At 55.2% G+C, this 19,031-nt stretch overlaps 1 protein-coding gene across 1 annotated transcript in view; it reads right to left on the reverse strand.

Moving 5' to 3' along the window:
* The window catches only part of PAPPA2 (pappalysin 2), a gene marked incomplete at both ends in the record, with an annotated part of 91,943 nt that extends 74,332 nt beyond the window's left edge, over positions 1–17,611 (reverse strand). Inside the window, 2 exons of the mRNA XM_082313979.1 lie at positions 10,935–11,997; positions 17,119–17,611. Of these exons, the coding sequence (XP_082170105.1) occupies positions 10,935–11,997; positions 17,119–17,611 (1,556 nt within the window). The remainder of the gene's footprint in view (positions 1–10,934; positions 11,998–17,118) is intronic.
* Positions 17,612–19,031: the final 1,420 nt, after the last annotated feature.

Raw genomic sequence — 19,031 nt, forward strand, 5'->3', positions numbered from 1 at the left:
ACAGCTGGATTGCAAAGCTCTCTCCTGTGCTTCTCTGCCAAACCAAGATGGGGGGCTCAGGGCTGGGACCCCTTCCTCCTGCGCTGCTGTTCCCTGCATCCTCAGTGCCTCCCCTGAAAACTGGAGGCTGCCCTCAGAGGATACAACAGCCACACCGATGGGTCCCAGCCCTTTGGGTCACCTCCTGAGGTGAACCTTCCAGAGCTATAACCCTCCATCACCAGTGCTCAGCAGGGACACACAGGGTCTCTCTGCTCCACAGTACACTTTAGGACTGGCACAGCTCTCACCTCCCACCAGCAACATCGCAGCGGGGACACCCACTCTTCCCACCCCTTCTGCCCCACATTGTCAAGCCCCTCCTCACCAGCCTTCCATCTCTTGAGCTACTTCTCAGCCAGAGGCAACCTGCAGGGATCCCCTGCAGTCCCACCACATTCACACCCCCACAGCCTGCTTTAGGGTCCACTGCAAAGCATGCAGCCCTAAAGGGCTTCCTTCCCAGGACAGAGAGACAAGGACCTCATCTTTGCAAGGTCATCTTCTCAATATCTTTCCTCATACAACCTCAGAAGTGTGACACCTCTGTATAATTCAACGTGGAAAACCCTGGGCCTCCAAGAACAGACCCACAAATTCAGCATCTCTTACAGCACTTCAGCCCTAAAGCATCATTTGGTTCTGCCAAACAACCAAAGCCTGTACACACTTGAAAGTTAATACAAAACATGGCAAATGTTTCCCAAAAAGCTCGCACGGGAGGCTGGCTTTGAGCTTGTGTTAGCGCTACCAATTCACCCCATGAACCTTCCTTTTTACCCCCCTCAGGGAGGACAAATCCATGCAAGTCCCATAAACTTCCTGGCTTATGTGACAATTCTTGTGTTGCTTAAGCATAATGGGCCATCAACTTTCCCCTGGGATAAATTTGTCCTGGCAATCTGTGTTTTACTGCTCTACATCTTGGGGGAGTTGATAGCATTTGGGGTTTATTTTAATGGGAGTCGGTAGCCATGATCAATTGTAGAAGCTCTATTTCTACGGAAATGGGTATTTAATAGATTTTTGAAAACGGTGGTTATTGACCCAACGGGCCTTAATGGCTTAAAAACCATCTGATTGTAGTACGTAAGAGTAAATGCATGTGATTTTCAAATGCATACTGGAATAGGTAGTAAAAACCTTTTTAAATTGCAGGGACCTGGTCAATAGGGAACTTCCATTTGCTTGTTTGGCCTTTCTATTTCTATCAGAGTGAATCACGGCCATCTCTTCCTCCGAGAGGCTTACCATTTCCTCACGGGTGAGATCATCTTAAAACAGGCGACCCATCTGAGACCCCATCAAGGTACAGGGATGTCTTTCATTAGACCAGGCAGTGATGCAGAGTCGGGCTTTCAGGGTGGCTGGGCAAACCCTGAGGCTTGTGCACGTCTGGGTGGTAGGACCCTGCTGGGTTGGGCTTTCCATCTGCACCCAGCACTGACCACTCACTCTTGGTGGGCATGAAGGAGGCTCACACCGTGATGGCAGCCTCTGAAAACACATCGTCATTCTCCCAGAGTACGTGCCTGGCCATCTGCGAGAGCACAGACCTAACAGCATACCTAGCAAGTCAGAAAGCTACTGCACATCTATGGGGGCTGTAAGAAGGAGAGGGGAGCTGTCATCATGAGCCATCATCCCTTGAAAACAGGGAAACAGCAGTGGCTGGGGGGGAGTTAATCAGAAGAATTCAAAAGAAACAGAGTTAAAGATCCAGTTTTGAACCATTTAGGGGAAGGAAAGGAGCCCTGCCAGGGAGAAAGGCAGCGAAGCAGCAGCTTGGGGAAGGAGAGGAGCCCAGCATTGCCCTGGATGGCCAGGCTCCAAAGCCCAGTGCAGGCAGCATCCCAGCTTCAGCACACACCAACATGCTTTGGACAGGCTCGCTATCCACCACACGGGGTAAGCACTCGCCTTCTTTTGACAATGTTGATGCTGGCTGGCGAGACACTGGCGTTATACAGAACATGTGAGAGAGGGTGAGCGAGAAGCGCCAGGGGAAATGGAGAAATATGTTTGCAGCCCCTTGCGGTTTTGCGAGGCAGAACTCAACAGTGGCAAGTTATTCTAGAGCAGGCTCCAAGCTAAACAAAGCCAGGTATGGCTTACTTTCTGCCTGGATTGTTTGTTTCAAAGCAAAATAAAAAACATCCCAGGCCAGGACCAAGTCTTACAGCACTTTTTGCCTGTCTATGTTTGCACAGATAAGCCCTGTCCCACCCAGCCCACAAGACTAGATCTTTAAATCAGCTTTCTCTTGCTTTTTGCCTGCAGCAAAAATATGAAGCAACATTCCAGGTTTAGGGAGGTCTTAAGGTCTCTGCAAACAAGTCAGTGCCCCCAGGAGCCTGAATTTCACTGCCAATCTTTATAGTGCAGTTCAAAATCTACTGAGGGAAGACAGAGGTGATAACACAGGTGGGTGCAACCCTCCTGGTCTCCCCCAGCACTCTGTGGGCTTCATGTGGCTGAGCAGAATCTCAGGGCCAGGAGGCTCAGCAAAGCACTCTAGACAAAGGGGGACTGCATAAACGAGAGCATCATTTTTTCCCTTGCATTTAGCCAGGACCGAGCAGCTTTATCTCCTTTTATTAATGCCTCTCTTCCCCATTCAGAGACTAGGAGGCCAGAGCCTCAGCATCAATGACAGCACCTCACTGCTGCATGACTGGGGGACAAGATGTCTAAGACTTCTGTGCCTTGGTTTCCCTGGCTGAAAAGCTGGGATTACCCATACCCACAACACAAGCAGGTGTTTGCAAACATCTCGGAAGACATGATCTTTGCTGTGCGGGGTTTTCAAAGGAGCTTAGAGAAGTTAGGCACCCACATCCTGCTTCTGTTCAATTGAAAGCAGGTGTCCAGCTTTTCACTAGGTGCCTCCTTCTTTCCCACTCATCTCCCACAGCATCCTCCTCCATAGGACACATCTCAGAGAGCTGGAGGGAAAGAGGGAGAGCTGTGGACTGGATGAGCATGGTGAAGATGACCCCACAGCATATGTGCCAGCAAGGATGTGCCACACTACTGTCTAAAGCCCGTCTCCAGCCAAAGAGCTGGGACAGATGAACATTACCACCAGCACCATCTTCAGCGCCAGGTCTCAGGAGACAGAATGCATGTGGAGCCCTGGGCAAGGACCAGTCAAGGCTGGAGAGAAACATGGACTAACACATAGCAGGAGGCAGCTTGGTCCCCTCCTGAAAGAAGACATGGCTGGTGCAGAGGGGCCAGACCATAAACTGGTTTCTGCATGCATGGGGGAGGCAGAGCCCCAAGCTTGAGGTCATCTCCAAAAACTGTTCTGGTGACCACCAGGTGATAAGCAAAAGTCAGTCTCTCTTCTTCATTCAGCCTCCATGACTAGTGCGTCAGCAGAAAGGGAAACACTGACACTGCAAGACTGGGGAACTATTTTTGATGATGCTCAGATGAGCCCACAGCAGGCTGCCATGCACATGCCCATCCATCAGTGGGGCAGTATGGCCTTGCAGCAGAAGTCAATGAAAGGCTGTCAGAAGACCAGCGAGCCACCCTTCCAGTCTCTGGCCTGCCTCATCTGTCCAGACCGAAAGCTCCTGGGCACTGGCAGAAGGACCCTTTAACAGGGCTGACAACAGTAGACAAATTTGCTGAGCGGGGATGATGCTCCCAGAGGCATTAAGCTAACGGCTCTTAGTTCCTCTGCAAGGTGAACCACACAGCCCTGTGGTCAATAAACAGTCCTCAGGCACTTTTCACCATGATGGTAATGTCCAGTCTTGCTAAAAGATTCAAAACTTTGCTACCTTTGCCCTAAATTTCTCACCAAAGGGCAAAAACTTACAGCCTTGATATTGGTCAGGAAAGGGACCAAGACAGAGAAAAAGAAATGTATTCAAGCCAAACATCTTGTCCCTGCTTTATATATATATATATATATTTTTTTTTTTTTTTTTTTTAAAGGGAAAAACCAACTCCCAAGACTCCAACTTATTTTTAGGCCCAGCCAATTGGGTGTCCCAGCCAGAGTGTGGCGTGCGCAAGCCAGCATTCTAAAAATGCCTTCCTCGCAGATATAAAAAGGACGCAAGATAATTTATTGGGGAAGTTTTGTAATATAACGATCATACATTAACCACAAAAAAAAAAAAAGTCCAAGGCTTCCTCTGGTCCCCAGCACAGCCCTTGGCATGCGACAGTTGCAAAGGCTCAGCATCCTTGCCCTCCCCAAAGCCTCCCAGCAAAGTCCTCTGCCTCACACCATCTCAGTGGATTTGGGCTCCACTAGACCCATTCCCTCTCGCCCCACCACCGTCTGCCAAGGGGCAATTTGATTTCCTAAATAACAGTGGTGGCTGGGCCAAGGAAAACTAAAAGCAGTATGTTCGCTTAACGACTCCAATGGCCGCAGCTCAGCCTGCCAACCCAAACGTGGATTAAATCATCCCAGAGACCCCGTCAACAACAAGCTGACAGTGTCCCACCGGATGGCTGCCGAGCTCCTTGCTGCCCTGCTGTTTCAGTTCCTGGGATCTGGATAGCCTGGCCAGGGTCTCAGCTGGCGTCCTCTGCCCGTGGGCACGGGTACAGTGGGACAAGGAGAAGCCCTGGGGAGGGCTGAACATCGGGACAAAGAGCGACGCCCCCCAGCCATTGGACACCCGCTGTTCCTTCACAATTGCCATCCTGATACAATCAGCCCCCCTTAAGTGAGCCCCTGGGACAGTGGTGTTCCCTAGAACAATAGCTTACATCTGGGACAGCTGTTTTCCGCAAAAGCACCCAGGCTGCCTACAGCCCCTGGGCAGGGGTCCTCTCCCCTCCCTCACACACTGATCATGTTCTCCCTCTCCTGCAGAGACAACACAGTCACCCCTAGGGGGACCTGGCAGGTTGCTCAAGGAGCAAGTCGCCTGGCAGCTCTATGCTCAAAGGAAAGCTTGAGGGAGTGAGCGAGACTTGTCCTCCAGCAGAGGCTTATTGGAAATTAACCCCCGAGCCTTCTACCTTGGGAAGAAAAGCAGTGCATTACTGTAGATTTTATTTCCTACTTTTAGCACCCCAAAACACATGGAAGAAGGTTTGGCCACATCAGCAGTATGCTGCAGCTTGCTATACATAGGAAGCTGCCTTGGCTAGTGCTGAAGCCAGGGGCTGGGAACCAGCCCTTGGACCTGGACACCTCCAGACTCTCATGCTTCTCTTCCAGCCCCACTCCTCTGCTCCCTGGGGTAACACAACAGAGCTCTAGTCCCACTAGGAGCTACTGTGACATAAAGCCCTCTGCTCTTGACCAGTGTCCCCAAGACTTTGCACGGTCCCTTGGATGGCTGCACCTTGGTGCCACCTCCCCCCTGGAAAGACACTTCCTAAGGAGTAGTAACATGCCAAATACGCTCCAATGTACTTTGAGAAGGTCAAAAGCAAATTTGGGGTCTTCACCCCTAAGCTAAGGCTCTGGGCAAGCTGAGTCACGCAGAGGCATGTTAAAATGGGTATAGCCTTCACAACCCATCACGAGCAAGCAGTTTGGTTGACGTCCTGTTTGCCTGATCTAATGGGCTCTACCAAGGACAATCCCTTCTATCTTTGCCAAGTTTTGAAATCAGTAATCAATGGGAAAGCTCAGAGAGAATGGGCTTTCCTACAAGGAAATAGTAAGTTTTTTGATGAGCTCAAATCCAGCCACTCTCATGAAACTTTAAAGCATCCACCAAGAAACCATCAGGCTCCAGCAAAAAGCCCTGTTTATTATTGCACCTCCCCAGTCCCAGCAAGTCTACTAGAGAGGAGAAGCAAAAAGCTCAGAAGCCAGTGAATCCATCACTACCATCTTTGGTGTCCCCAAAGCACCCATCTCCTCACCACCACAATTACAAGTCCCGAGACCTGAGCCCAGCACTTGAGGCTTGGTCTTTTGGGAACATCAGGCCAATATTTGGGTATAGGCCAGTAGGACTCCAAGAGGTACCAGCGGCAGCTAAAAAGCAGCCAGAGCTCAGGTCCTGAGCAGGGGTACCTCCTAATTATGCTTTTCTCATAGGAGCATCAGGCAAGCAAATAGTCTCTTCCACTCCACACTTCACAGGCAACGAGTTCAATAGTTTGCAGATAATACACCCTCTCCATCATCCTTAAGTGATCAACGACCACAAGCAGTAAATGAAAACGTCTGCATACACCTACCATCTCCAGGTGAATCTATGCTCTGCAACAGTGATGGTGACCTCAGGTTGTTCCCAAGGCTTATAATTTCAAAATAACATTGCATATACCTGCCCTCTTTCACTATGAGAAAGATCTGCTGAGGTTTCCTGTAGCAAGGGAAGGTAGAAGGGAAGTGACCAGCTAATTTGAATGTTGTCTTACCATCTGGTTGGGATTTAGGTCTGGGTGGGTCAGCTGTTGCCCCAAAGTGCCATCCTTGCCTCACCTTCTCTCAATTTTACACCTTTTATGCTATCAGTCCAACCACATTCAGCTGAACATCTCCTGACAATGGGCTGCTCAAGTGCCAGAGAATAGCTTGGAGTGATTTGTTCATCCTTGGGGTTTGTCCATGAGAGACATTCAGTAAGGTTAATCTGGATCAGCTTTTGAAGACGCCACTTAAACAGCGGGAGGCTCCCAAGCAGCTTTAACCCAATTAAACATCCTTCCCTCAGGACGGGAGGCCAGCTAAGCTTGCATTAAAGCCCATCAAGTGTCCTGTTAATCAGGTACACTTTAATATCACAGCTGTGGTCACCCCAGTGGAGGCCACCAAGAGGCTGGAGAGACCTTGTAATTTTTCACCTCCTTTTGTCACTTTGGTTAATTCTGCTGTTACTTTGGGTAGTGAGATGAAAGACCCAGCAGCTCTGCCCTTATCCACTTTGCTCTCCAGACTCCCTTCCAGTTTTTCTTTTCATATGAACTGTGTCACACACCAGACTCTCATTGACTAACTGCCCGAGGGGGACCCTCGCTGAGTGTTAATTGCTGTTAATGAGCTGTTGCTGCTTTCCTTCCAAGAGCACCAATTACAACTGCACTCAGGCACTGCAAGAAGATGCGTGTCTGCAGCAAATCAAGGCAAATTTTACGCCAGACCCTGGCATTGCACTGCCAGCAACTCCTGGAAAACACTTTAAATCAGAACAAGACTGGGTGAAGGATGACAGCAGGCAGCTTTCCTGCCATTGCCTGTCCCCTTGTTCTTCATATGGTGGGTCAGGATGAATGAGAAGTCCCTGACTTGCTTCCTATGGCTCCTGTTGTGGTGCCTTGCAGGGATGTCTACACTCAGCTGTTCACCTGAGCTCTCACTCAAGTGTCCCTCCAGCCACAAGCACACAGTCCTGTCAGTGGGTTTTACTAGTGGGTGGTGGCCCAGCTGGCTCAGAGCACAGCAGGACTTGTCTTGTCCCACATGCTACTAGAGGAGGTGCAGGAAGGACTCAGCAAGATGGCTTGTTGGTCTGGAGTTGTGCACAGCAACACTGCCATCATTTCAGCATCACCCCGTACCCCAGAGCGGGGGGTAGCTTCTACCTTGGCTACAGCAGGGTCCGTCCCCACCAGAGCTTTATAATCCTTCTTTCCAAACCTCATTTCCCTCCCCTGCTAAGCATGGGTGAGGGTATATGCTAGCACCAAGTGTGGCCCTGGAAGTATACTGAGATGTCCACCAGCTAAGAAGCACTAGAGCTACTGCTATTCCTAAGGCTTCTCCCTCTGATTTGCCTTTCTCAAAGGTGCAGCCCAAGGAAAGGAGATTTGAAATGAGAGATGTGCTAAGATGGTAAAAGCTTTTGCATGAGTGCTTAAGGTCACGCAAGTCAAGATAAGGTATAGAGACCCTTTACCAAAATAGACTGAAACTGTCTGCAATGCTAGTAAGAAATTGCTCAGTATCTCACTCTGACTTTCTCATTTGGATTATTTTTGGCCATACTAAGAAACATTCACATCCAAACCACTCTTTGTGAGAGCCTTGAAATGAAATACAGCAGAGCTGATTTACTCCATGAAAAAAGATCCCAAGATTTTTGTCTTGCCACCTTGATCTGAAAGGAGATTTAAAGAGCACCACCTGCAGCAGGGTTTCCCTCTCCCCCAGCTCTCCCAAAGCTGCAGCTCCCTGCTGGGCTCTGGCACGTGGTTCCCCAGCAGGTATGAAAAAGTGCAGGCGTCTCAGCAGAGCAGCAGCCAGCTCACTCACTTGCTCTCCTCCAGTTACAGACCGAGAGCTGCTGTTCACATCGAAGCACCTGGCTCCTATTGTGCCTCCTTTCCGCAGTTTGTTAAATTTTATTTCGTGTTATTTCTCCCGTTTTGGCTTCCACCCTAAAAATCCTTCTGTAAGTTCCCCAGCTGCCCCGCTCCTCATAAATGTTCATTTAAGTAGAATACCTTATGAGCAAACCCAGAGGTACTCGCTCAGCAGGAGCTCTGCCTGAACAAAACCCCTTGGGCTAAGATTGCCTGCTCATGTATCTTGGGATTCATCCACCGACTTTGAGGGAAAAACACTGACTTAGCCATGCCCTTGGGCGAGCTCAAGCTCACCTTGGTTTTTCCCAAACCCGTGCTACCAATTTCCCAGTGGTTTTCCTACAGACGTATATATTCTTCCCCAGGAGCCAGGGTGCCCTCAGCATCAATGAGCCCAGGGAGGGTGGATATCCACCAGCAACTCTGAGGAAGGTGGCAAAAAGCAGCTCAGAAGAGCTCAGCAACAGCAGGATTCAACTCATGCCCCCACATTTCCCAAATGCTGGGCACACCAGATTTCATTTTTCAGAGCTTAGCCTACAAACAATCAATCTTGTCTTCTGCACAGGCCAATGAGGTCTGCGGAAAGAAAATTGCAAAAGATTTGTTATTTCCCTAGTGTTCCCATTTTCCCATTCCTTTCCCACAGAAGCAAGGTTTTTGTTTTGTTTTGTTTTTTTTCTTTCCCAACTTTCAGGGGAAAATCCTGACAAATGGAAGCCCTGATTCATACCAGCAAAAATTTGGCCTTCTTTAATTTAAGGTGGAGCCCTTCTTGTCTGAGGATGAAAACATTTGTCTAACTGCACACAGAGGGCAAGGACCAAGCCTTTGCCCTGCTGAAGCAAAGGCCGAGTGGCATTGGATGCTTATGGCCACCATGAGTAGAGAGCCATTGTGCAGGCAGGAGAGGCATCATGCAGGCAGGAGAGGCATCATGCAGGCAGGAGAGCCGCTCATCTCCCCCACACTCAGGACAGGAAAGCACTGCCCATTCTCACTCAAAGGGATGGGAAAAAAGGGGACAGGCAGGCACAGCGTGGTGGTGGTGGCTGTCACCAAAGAGACTTCCAGGGGTGTGAAAACATCTTGGGGGGGGGGTGTTCAGGCAGAGGCAGGGTGTGTGGCTCTGTGGCCAGAGGGATGCATTGGAAGAAAGGCTCCTCGTTCTCCTCCCGTGTTTTCTCAGATGACTAAAGGACATGTGAGAAAGGCTCAGGAAGGGAGGAAGGGAAGCACTGCTCCTCTCCCATCACCACCACCCAAGCAGAAACACCTGCTTCCCTCCTCCCTCCATGTCCCACCTGGGAAGCAGCACAGAGAAGGAACAGGGTTGGGAAAAAAGGATTTATGGCCACAGCCTACCTGCTCCCACAGCCCAGGGGAAAAAAAAAAAGAAGAAAAAAGATCAAAGGAGCAACGTCTCCCTAAAACCCTCCCTTGCAGCTTTTCTCCCCAGATGCTGCTATCTGCACTGCACTGCTCCTGCTCCAGTGGGCACCTCTGCCCGCTGGGAGCCAGCAGCAGGGAATGAGCATTTTTCTCTGACACCAAGACAGAAACAGCTTAAAAAAAAAAAAAAGGAAAAGCCATGACTTTTTTTTCCCTTCCCCGTCTCCAGCCAGAAAGCACATTTGGCAAAGCCCCGAGCACTGGAAGCCATCAGTGGGGCTGCCGGCACTTCAGAGGCTCCGGGGAGGAGGGCAGGCGTCCGCAAGCCACCAACTGCGCCAAGGATACTGTCCCCGCTGCCCTGGGGTCCCCCATCATGCAGCAGGGTCCCCCTCTCCATCCCATCCCAGCTGCTGCCTCCAAAGGGCCCTGCGGAGAGCAGGGGTCCCCTAACACGCGCGCATTGATGCTCCACAGAGCAATGTGGGTTTTGCAGGGCATTTTGCACCTGTAGTACATGGTAAAGGCATGTGTCCTCCTCCAGCACTGAGCAGCCACCCCATGCCTGTGCCCGAAGAGGGGGATTTGCTCCCCAACCACCATTTGGCTTTGAGGTGCAGGGTTTGATCAGCCCCTCCCAATGCCCAGCCAAGGGCATCTCCCCATGGCATCACTCCCCAGGGCAAGATTCGAGGAGGCTCACACATGCCAGCCCACACCTTTCCAAATCCTGCCACTCACACATAGCAGCATGGCCTCCTTCTCCCCACTCCAGCACTCGGGCAAAGGCATTTTAAATACAAATTAAGAAATCAGGCTTTTAGACACTTCCAGGGAAGGTGGGAAAGGAGCAGCAATCCCCCCACTGCATCCTGTGCAGGGGACGTCAGGGGATGATGCACCCTTTGCACAGGGCCACTCTGCCCACTCTGGGGTGCTCGTGGTCCTGCTGGCGTGTCACCAGAGACCAGCAGCTCTGCACTGGGAATCCCCCAAGGGGAGAGTTCCCCATCACACCCCATTCATTTTGGGGGGAAAAAAAACTTAATGGCAGAGCATCACAGACAGATGCCGTGCTGCACCACGGGATTTACTTGCCCTGAATGGCACAGCACACCTGTCCCCCCAGCAAAACACCTCTCAATCTTCCCATGCTGGAAAACGGCTGGTCAGAAGCAACATTCAGGTGCAGAGAAGGTGGCAGGGAGAGGGTGCACCCCATCCTTCAACATGCCCCCCCCCATAAGTCCTGCACCTACCGCTGGGGCGAGTCAGGGTCGAAGCAGGTCCTGGCCACGTCGGTGGCCCGCGGGTCACAGCAGTCACCATCATCGAAGTCGTCCAGCATGTTGTTGCACTCCATGTGGCAGACACCATCACGGCGCTTCCAGGAGAAGCAGCGGCCAGGCCGGCGGCAGTCGCCACCATCGTAGCCAGTCAGGGGATGCTCACACTCGGGGTCGCAGCGCTCGTTGCCCACCTTGCTGGGCTCGCAGCCCAGGAGGACGGCGCGGCGGCGCAGTGAGGAGTTGCGTACCTCCACCAAGCTGAGCTGCCAGGAGATGTTGTAGGGTCGGAAAGCTTCACTTAGCGCCCGGTGTTGCCGCCAAACCTGCTCCCGGCTCACTGTTGGCCGCCCGCCGCTGTCATCCACCAGGTTCACCACCCGGTACCGCACTACCTTCCCACTCCGCAGCGGCCAGTGCCGGTTGTAGTGGGAGACCAGCTCCACATTATCACAGGCAGTCTGCCCACAGGCAGGGGGGCCCAGCGGCTGCAGGACAGGGGACGGTGGGGATGGCAGCATCCGCTGCCGGGGGAAGGCGCCCTCCCGAAAAGGCACCCAGTGCTCCTCTGGGGTGGTGAAGCCAGAGGCCAGAGCCAGCCCTGCCATCCCCTCAGCCACCCCTTCTAGGAATGTACGCTGGAGATGGGATTGGGACAGGGCGCCCTGCCACAGGGCCAGCCTGGCCAAGTGTCCCCGGAAAGTGTGCACAGTCCCCCAGGCATCCCCCCCCAGCAGCAGCGTGCGGCAGGAGGCCATGAAGGCGCTGTGCAGGGGCCCCCCCTGCCCGCCAGCACGGCCCACACGTGCCCCGTCCACGTAGAGGGCCATCCACCGCCCATCATAGCTGGCAGCCAGGTGGGTCCACACCTCAGGGCGGTAGCGGTGGTAGGCAGTCACCTCGGTGGCAGTGGCCGCCCGGTCCGTGCGGAGGGAGAAGAAGAAGCGGGCGTCTTTCTTGCCGCCGAGCTGCAGGGCACGGATGCCCAGTGCCCAGCCCTTATCACTGGCTGTGTGCGAGCAGTTGTCGAAGACACCTGCAGTGGGGACGGGGACAGGGATGGAGAGAAAGGAGAGCTGGTAAGGACCAGAGAGCATCACCACTCTTCCCCGGAGCGCGAGCCGGGTCCTCGGTGGCGGGACAGCTTTTGGCAGGGCTGCGTGGAGGCTCCCACTGCCACTGCTACAGGTAAATGAAGGTGGCCAGAGGCTGGGCAATGGGTGCTGCACCAGGGGGGACACCCCAGCCCCTATCCAGAATCATTGGGTGAGCAGGTGGAGTAGCCAGGAGGGATGGCAGAGCTGGAGAGGCAGGATGGAGAGGAGAGGAAGAGCATGGACAGGAGGAGAGGCTGAAGAGCGAGGTGTTTCTGAGATGCTCTCTGTAGTAACAGCACTCCTGTGGGACAGGATTAGAGGCTAAACTTTTTATCTGTGGGCCAAAGCTTTTAAGAATTAGAGCACAGCAATCCAAAGCAAAACAGCCTCCTCCAGGGACTGCTTCCCCAACAGCTTCCAGGCAGATTTACAGCTCGCCTTTACGCTCCAGTTTTCCTCCCAGTCATGCATCCAATGTGGGTGGGCGAGGGTTGGAGGGGGAAGATGGAGGGATGCGCTGCCTCCAGCCAGGCGAGTGCACACCTCAGCCCTCAAAGCTCTCCTGAGCATAAATCCACCCCAAGGAATAGCTTTGGGCTCAGCCTCTCCTTGTGCGCCCAAGCATGTTGCAAACCTGTATTTTAGGCTGGGCAAGACCTGGAGCTTTGCTGACTTTCCCTGAAACTCAGGCTGCTGAGTGCCCACAGTTGAGAACCAGAGGCTTCCAGGCACTGAATACCCTTGGGAATCAATGGCCATTAGGCACTTAAATACTGGGAAGGGGAAATGGACCCGCTGCTTGAAATAAATTCTTCTGGGCTCCTAAACCACCACAGCTGGGACATTCACAGGATCATCAGCTGGGGTGAGTGAGCTTGAAGGCATGCTTTGAGCCCTACCAGTGGCATCTTCTGGGAGCCCCCCACTCTCCTGCTCCCCACCCCAACAAATCGCTTCCAGATGCAACAGTGCCCTGGTGCTGCCAAAACCTGTTGCCGCACCCAGAGGCCTTTTTTATGCTCCTGCTGCAATATTTCTTATGCTCCAGCCTGCTTTTCCCTGTGTCTCCACCCCGCTGCACAGGTTCTCCTGCCCCTCACAGTGCTGCTCTCATCACAGACACCACCTGCCCATCTCTGTGGTGTCAAGGCATCATGGGGCAAAACAAGGCACTGCTGCCCTGTCCTGCTGCCTCACCTGTCCCTGGAGATGCTCAGCATGACAGTCTGGGGAAACTGTACCTGCCACCGGGATTGCAAAGAAGCCAGTGGAGAGAGACAGAGGTGTAGAGGAGCAGCAGCTCCAGGAGGAGCAGGACCTCCTGGCTTTCATCCAGGGGATGTGGCTGAAGCCAGGTTACCATGACCCCACATTTTCCCCACCAGCCCTCGTAAACACACCATCTGTGTGGCCAGGAAATGTCACAGTCAAGCCCCGCTGCACCCCAGGAAGCTGCCCCCCTCCCTCCATCCATCCCTTTCACCAAGGGCAAGATGGGTGGTGGCCTCTTGGCCATCCCACAGTCGTAACCACCCTGGGCACGGATCCCTGCCACTGCTCACTACAAAGGCAGCCACGCACAAAGCCTCCGTGGGTGGATGGGCTTTGGCCAACTCTTGTTTTCTGGGGGATTGTGAAAGGGAAGCAGAAAGACCAGGGGAAGCTGAGATGGGAAGAAGCCAAAAAGCAGGAGGCAGGCAAAGGAGCCTTGCAGGCATGAGGAGGCAAAGCTGGAGAGTAATTTTGGGCTGGGTGCTGGCTGAAAGGTGCTTAGACCTGCACACTTCAAAGCTATCTTCTAGTATTTGGTCCTCACTGGGGTGGAGGAGACAGGGTTTGGTACCTCCTCTCTTAGGAAAACTCATGCATTTCACCTTGTAACGATTTAGAGCACTCATAATTTGATTAAACACTAAGGCAAAACTGGGGCAAACAGCGTCAGGGGTGGAACAGCCTTCTGGGGTGAGTGTGAGCTAGCATCCTTGCAAACCGACGCGGGAGCCAAGCTTGGAAGTGCCTGACAAGTTCAAAACTGGCCAAAAGAACCTTAAGCGAGCCTAAAACTAGGTCTGGAGACTTCATCAAAGGGATGCAAGTAAGGCCAAGGTCAGGTCTACAATGGAGGCTGGAAACCCACTAAGACAGCAACTGGTGCTTCCTAGACACGGCCAGGGATGCCACCTGCGGTGGAGCCACAGAGCATGCAGGCAGAGCAGCATGTCCCGCAGACAGGAGCCGCTGCAGAACGGGGAAGCAGAGCCATCCAGCACCAGCTCCTGACACCTCCAGAGGGCTTCTGCAAGAAATCAGCAGGGGACCAGTTTCTGGACCCTGGAGGACCCTGGGATTTGCCAAAGAACTTGGCATTTTGTCCCGCCAGAAAGGGAAAGAGCTGTTTGCAAAGGAGATACAAGCCAATTGCCTTGGCACCCATAAGCGCAACTCTGCCTCTAATCCGTCAGGTGGGAAAGGGGAGCTCTAACCTGGTTTGTGATGTTCATTAGTGCTTAGGGTGATAACTATGGGGTTTAAAACAAGAGTGGCTGGCAACAGTGCAAAAAAATGAAGAGAAAGGTGTCTGCCAGGAAAGGTGTCTAGTGGAGAAAAAGCCTCCAAAGAGATGAAGTGCGCCACTTCCTAGGGACAACACTCAAAGCAGCATCTCCTGCTGGGGCCAGGAGCTTTGCAGCACAAGGAATAGTTCAGTCATGCTTTGAGATTCAGGTACCAGAGGGAAATTAGCTGCTAAAGCTCCTGAAACAGGCCAGGAGCATCCAGCTGTGCCGTGAGGGCAGCCGGCCTGAGAGGGTGGTCACCCCTTGGGGAGTGCAGTCGTGAGTAGCTTGGGGACCTGAGGAGGACACCTGGGCTTAGACACAGCAGAAGTTTGGGACTGCCTCTGGTGAGGGATCTTCTGACTCAACAAAACCACCTTTGATCTGAGTAAAAATAAACCTCAGCCTGGCACCAGGGGAAATCCCCTTGGGGTTTACCAGGAGCCGAGAAGGCATGGATGGAGGGGAGACAAAAAAGGCGGAAAAAGAAATTACATTACATGAAAAGACACTTATTTCCTGCCCAAAATGAGGAGGATCACTCTCTTTTCCCGGCGGTGGCCATGGCACGGCCCCAGCAGAAATCTCCCCCATGCAAGAGGGGCTAAGAGGGACTAACAGCCCCATCCAGGGTGGCCCTAAGGCAAAATGTGACATCTGTGGGAACAAAGACCCAAATCCTGAGCCTTCAATCCAGTCACACCCGCCAACAGGACAACTTGCTTTGCCCAGACAGAGCTGTTCAGCCTAACCTTATTTCCCAGGCAGTGACGCTGGGAGATGCTCAGCTCTGCCCTGCTTTCCTTCCAAGGTGGAAGGAAAAGGTCCCTTGCACACGGACACCTGGAGCATCTCCAGCTCCTCCACAGCTTTGGGCCACCTCAGGGCTCAGTCCCCTCTCTACTGACAGGGCAGGAGTGGCAGGCAGATCAGAGGCAGACTCAGCACCTGCTGAAGGGCTGGCAGCTGCCTGCATCACCTGCTCACACGAAAGCCCAGCGGCGCTGGCCTGTCCCACTCCGCCACCCGGACCCCGCAGTCCCAGCCGCAGGGAGAGGGTGGGAAGCGGACAGTGACTCAGACAGCCGGAGGTGCCTGGGCTGACTCAAACCCTGGAGCACGGAGGCCGGGGGATATTACCCGAGTGAGTGCCAGCGCTCACGGGCGGCGCTTTCAGCACTAACAACCGTCCCACCCTCCGCAAGGAAAAAAAAAAGAAAGAAAAAAATAATAAAAAAAAAACGCTGGCTAGCTGGGAAAAGTAAAACCCAACACCTGCAGGCCAGATCTCCAGATGCAAACAGCTGTGCTGCTGATGCAATGCTGGGAAGTGTGCTCCGTGCATCCCGAGCCACTGCCTGCCGGAGGGGAGGTAGCAGGGACCCCGGTGGGAAGGCGGACAGTTGAACCCTAGGTAGTTTCCTTGTACGCAGCTGCTTTCCCCCTCTGCCACCCAGTCTCTAGCCTGTCCTTCCTACCCCTTCTGCAGCAAAGACACAGCTATCACCCCGATGAGCCAGGGAGATAAATTCATGAAGGGGGCCAGGCAGTGAGCGAAGCAGAGGGGGGTTCAGTGGAGTGATTGCAAGTGGAGGGAGAGTGAGGACAGAGAGAGGGTTTCCCCAACCAGGCGGCTTGGCTGAGGCAGCACAGAAACACAGCAGCCCCCGTGCTTTCCCAAGAGGGGGGCCCCATACATCCCATGGGAGCAGGACATCTTGGCGCTGCTACCCATTCCCAGCCCTGCCCGGCATCACTGCCCTGCCGTGCTTGTTCCCTGCCACAAACACCCGTCCTGGCACGGCCGCATGAGGCACCGGTGCAGGAGGTGGCATCTGCCCCGCTCCGTGCCCGTGTGCCAGTCCCCTCTGTCTCCCCAGGCTCTCCATCACCCGCCTGTTTCTTAGCTTGGTGGGGCGAAGGGGTAATTCCCGGTAGAAAAACCGTCTGGGGCGGCCCTCTGCCCCGGGGAGCCGCTCCGCAGAGCCCTCGGGGCCAGGAGCCCGGCGGGGGGACGCCGGGGCCGGGGCCGGGGCCGGGGCCGGGGCCGTCCGTGCGGCGCGGCTGCCACCGTGCGGCCGCCCGCCCCGGGGAGCCGCCGGGAGCCCGGCCAGGGCGGGCGGGGAGCCGCGGCCGCTTAGCCCGGCGGGGAGCCCCGGGAAGCCCCCGCCGTGCCCGCGGCCCCGGGGAAGGAGGAATGGGGGCCTGGGGGGGTCGGGCGGAGCGTATCCCCCGAAGGGACCTTCCAGCCCCCGGCGGGAGGAGTGGGAGAAACTAGATAGGAGCCGGGAGGGCCGGGCTGGAAGGACGGGGCGGGGGGGCAAAGAGAGGGGAGGGGATGTTTTAGGGAGGAGGAATATTTCACGCCTGGGGTGCTGAGGACACGGGTGGGGGCGCGGGGTGTCACCTGCCACAGCGGAGAAGGCAGGCGAGCCCCCCACGGGGGTTTTGGGGGGGTCGGGTCCCCATCCCTCCCTGCCTGCCCGCCGGCGGGACGGGGTTTACCTGCGATGATGGCCGGGTTGCTCTGTCCGCCCTCCGCCTTCACCCACACCTCCAGGGTGAACTCCTCCCGCGGGATGTCGGGCAGCGCCTCCGGCCGCGCCGCCAGCTGCTCCCGGCCGCCGGAGAAGTACAGGGCGGGCAGCGGCCGCTCCCGGGGGGGGCTCGGCACCTGCGGGTCCCAGCCCCGCAGCCTCTCCCTCCGGACCTGGCCGTCCGCCTCGCCCCCCGGCTCCTCGCCGCCTCCCCCGGCTCCCCGCGGTCGCCGGCCCCGCGGCCGCCCGGAGCCCGGCGGGGCTGCAGCGCCGAGCACCCGGTGCGCGCCGGCAGCCTGCGGGTACAGCCCGTAGGGGTGGTGCGGGGGGGCGGCACGGCGGCTCGGCGCCTCCATCCCGCAACCGGAGACCGGCGCGGGGTCGGGGGGCCGGGGGTCCCGGCGGGCCAGGCTGAGCGCCGCCAGCAGCAGGGCGGCCAGGGGGGCCCCGCCGCGCAGCATCCTCCTTGGGGGCGAAGGGGGGGGGGGGCGGCCCCGGGGGAGGGGGGCGCTCAGGGGGGCGGCGGGCGGCAGCGCCGGGGCATCCTCCCCCGGCCCCCGCCGCAGCCGCTGCCCCCAACTTTTCCCCGGCACCGCTCTCCTCCCCTCTGCTCCTGCGGGAGGAGGAGGAAGAGGAGGAGGAGGAGAAGGAGGGCGAGAGCACCGCGGCGGGGACCCCCCTTCTGCCTGCAGCCGGGGTTCCCGGGGCACGGCGGCCCCTGCGCGGCTCTCTGCGCTGCCCGGCTCTGCCTGCGGGAGCGGGGGATGCGTTAGACGCCCTTATCTAGAAAGCCCCGAGGCGCTCCACTCCCCCCCCCCCCCCCGACCAAGGAGGGGTGTGGAGGGGGGGGCTGCCTTATTTAAAGATGATTATGTCCAATCTAATAAACCCCGAGCGGAGCATCGCCCTCCCTTCCCTCCGCCCTCCCGGGCGCTGCCCAGGATGCTGGCGGGGAGGGGATGCGGAGGGGACCCATCGCCCGGAGGGCGGTGGGTCCCCTCCGCATCCCCTCCCCGCCCCCGGGGTTTTGGGGCAGCACCGGCAGCACCTGCCCTGTCCTGGGCTGCTCTTGGCTTGGCCCATCAGCCTTCCCTGCAGCCCCGCTCGTTGCCTCTCTCACTCGTCCGCTTGGCAGTCGGGCACTTGGTTTCTTTTCCTTTCTTTTTTTTTTTTCTAATTGTGTGTTTTTTTCTTTCTTTCTAAGTTGAAACGTGCCCGTGTTTTTTCTTGTTGTAGCTCAGGGTGTGATATCTGCCCGCCCACCTCACCTCCATCCTCGTCTCCATCACCTGGGGGGGAGGAAAGGAAGGCGAAAGGAGGGGACACCCCCCTCAGCCCTCCCCCTGCGAGGGGAGAGGTGGTCTCAGGCTCAACGTGTGCGGAGAGACCCAGGGTCCCCCCTCAGCCCGAGATTTTGCTGCTTTTTCTCTCTTTTTTTTTTTTTTTCCTTCCCCGAACAACCATCCCATCTGTTTGACATGTGCAGAAAGGTGGGCTGGAGGCATCTTATCTGGGCGAGAGGAAAAGAGCCACATCCAAAAGACAAAAAAAAACCAAACATTGATGCACCAAGGGAGTGGGCAGCAGTGGGAGACGCATCTCGCCCACCACCCTGCCAGAGGGTACGGCACCGGTGCTGCCAGGGCAGAGCTGCTCAAAGCACATGGGTGAGAAAACAAGCTCCCAAAGTTTCCTCTTGGTTCCCAAGACACCATCACACCAGCATGTGGCACGGGAGACTAGGAAAACCTCAGCATGGAGAGATTTTTTTTCCTTTTCTTTTTTTTTTTTTTTTTTTTTTTTTTTTTTTTTTTTACTCCCAAACACTATCTGTGGCGGTCAGTCTGAAGCAGGGTTGCCAGCGAAAGCTGGGAGGCCCCT

This window comes from Platalea leucorodia (assembly GCF_965183815.1).
Source record: "Platalea leucorodia genome assembly, chromosome: 5".
Taxonomy (NCBI): Eukaryota; Metazoa; Chordata; class Aves; order Pelecaniformes; family Threskiornithidae; genus Platalea; species Platalea leucorodia.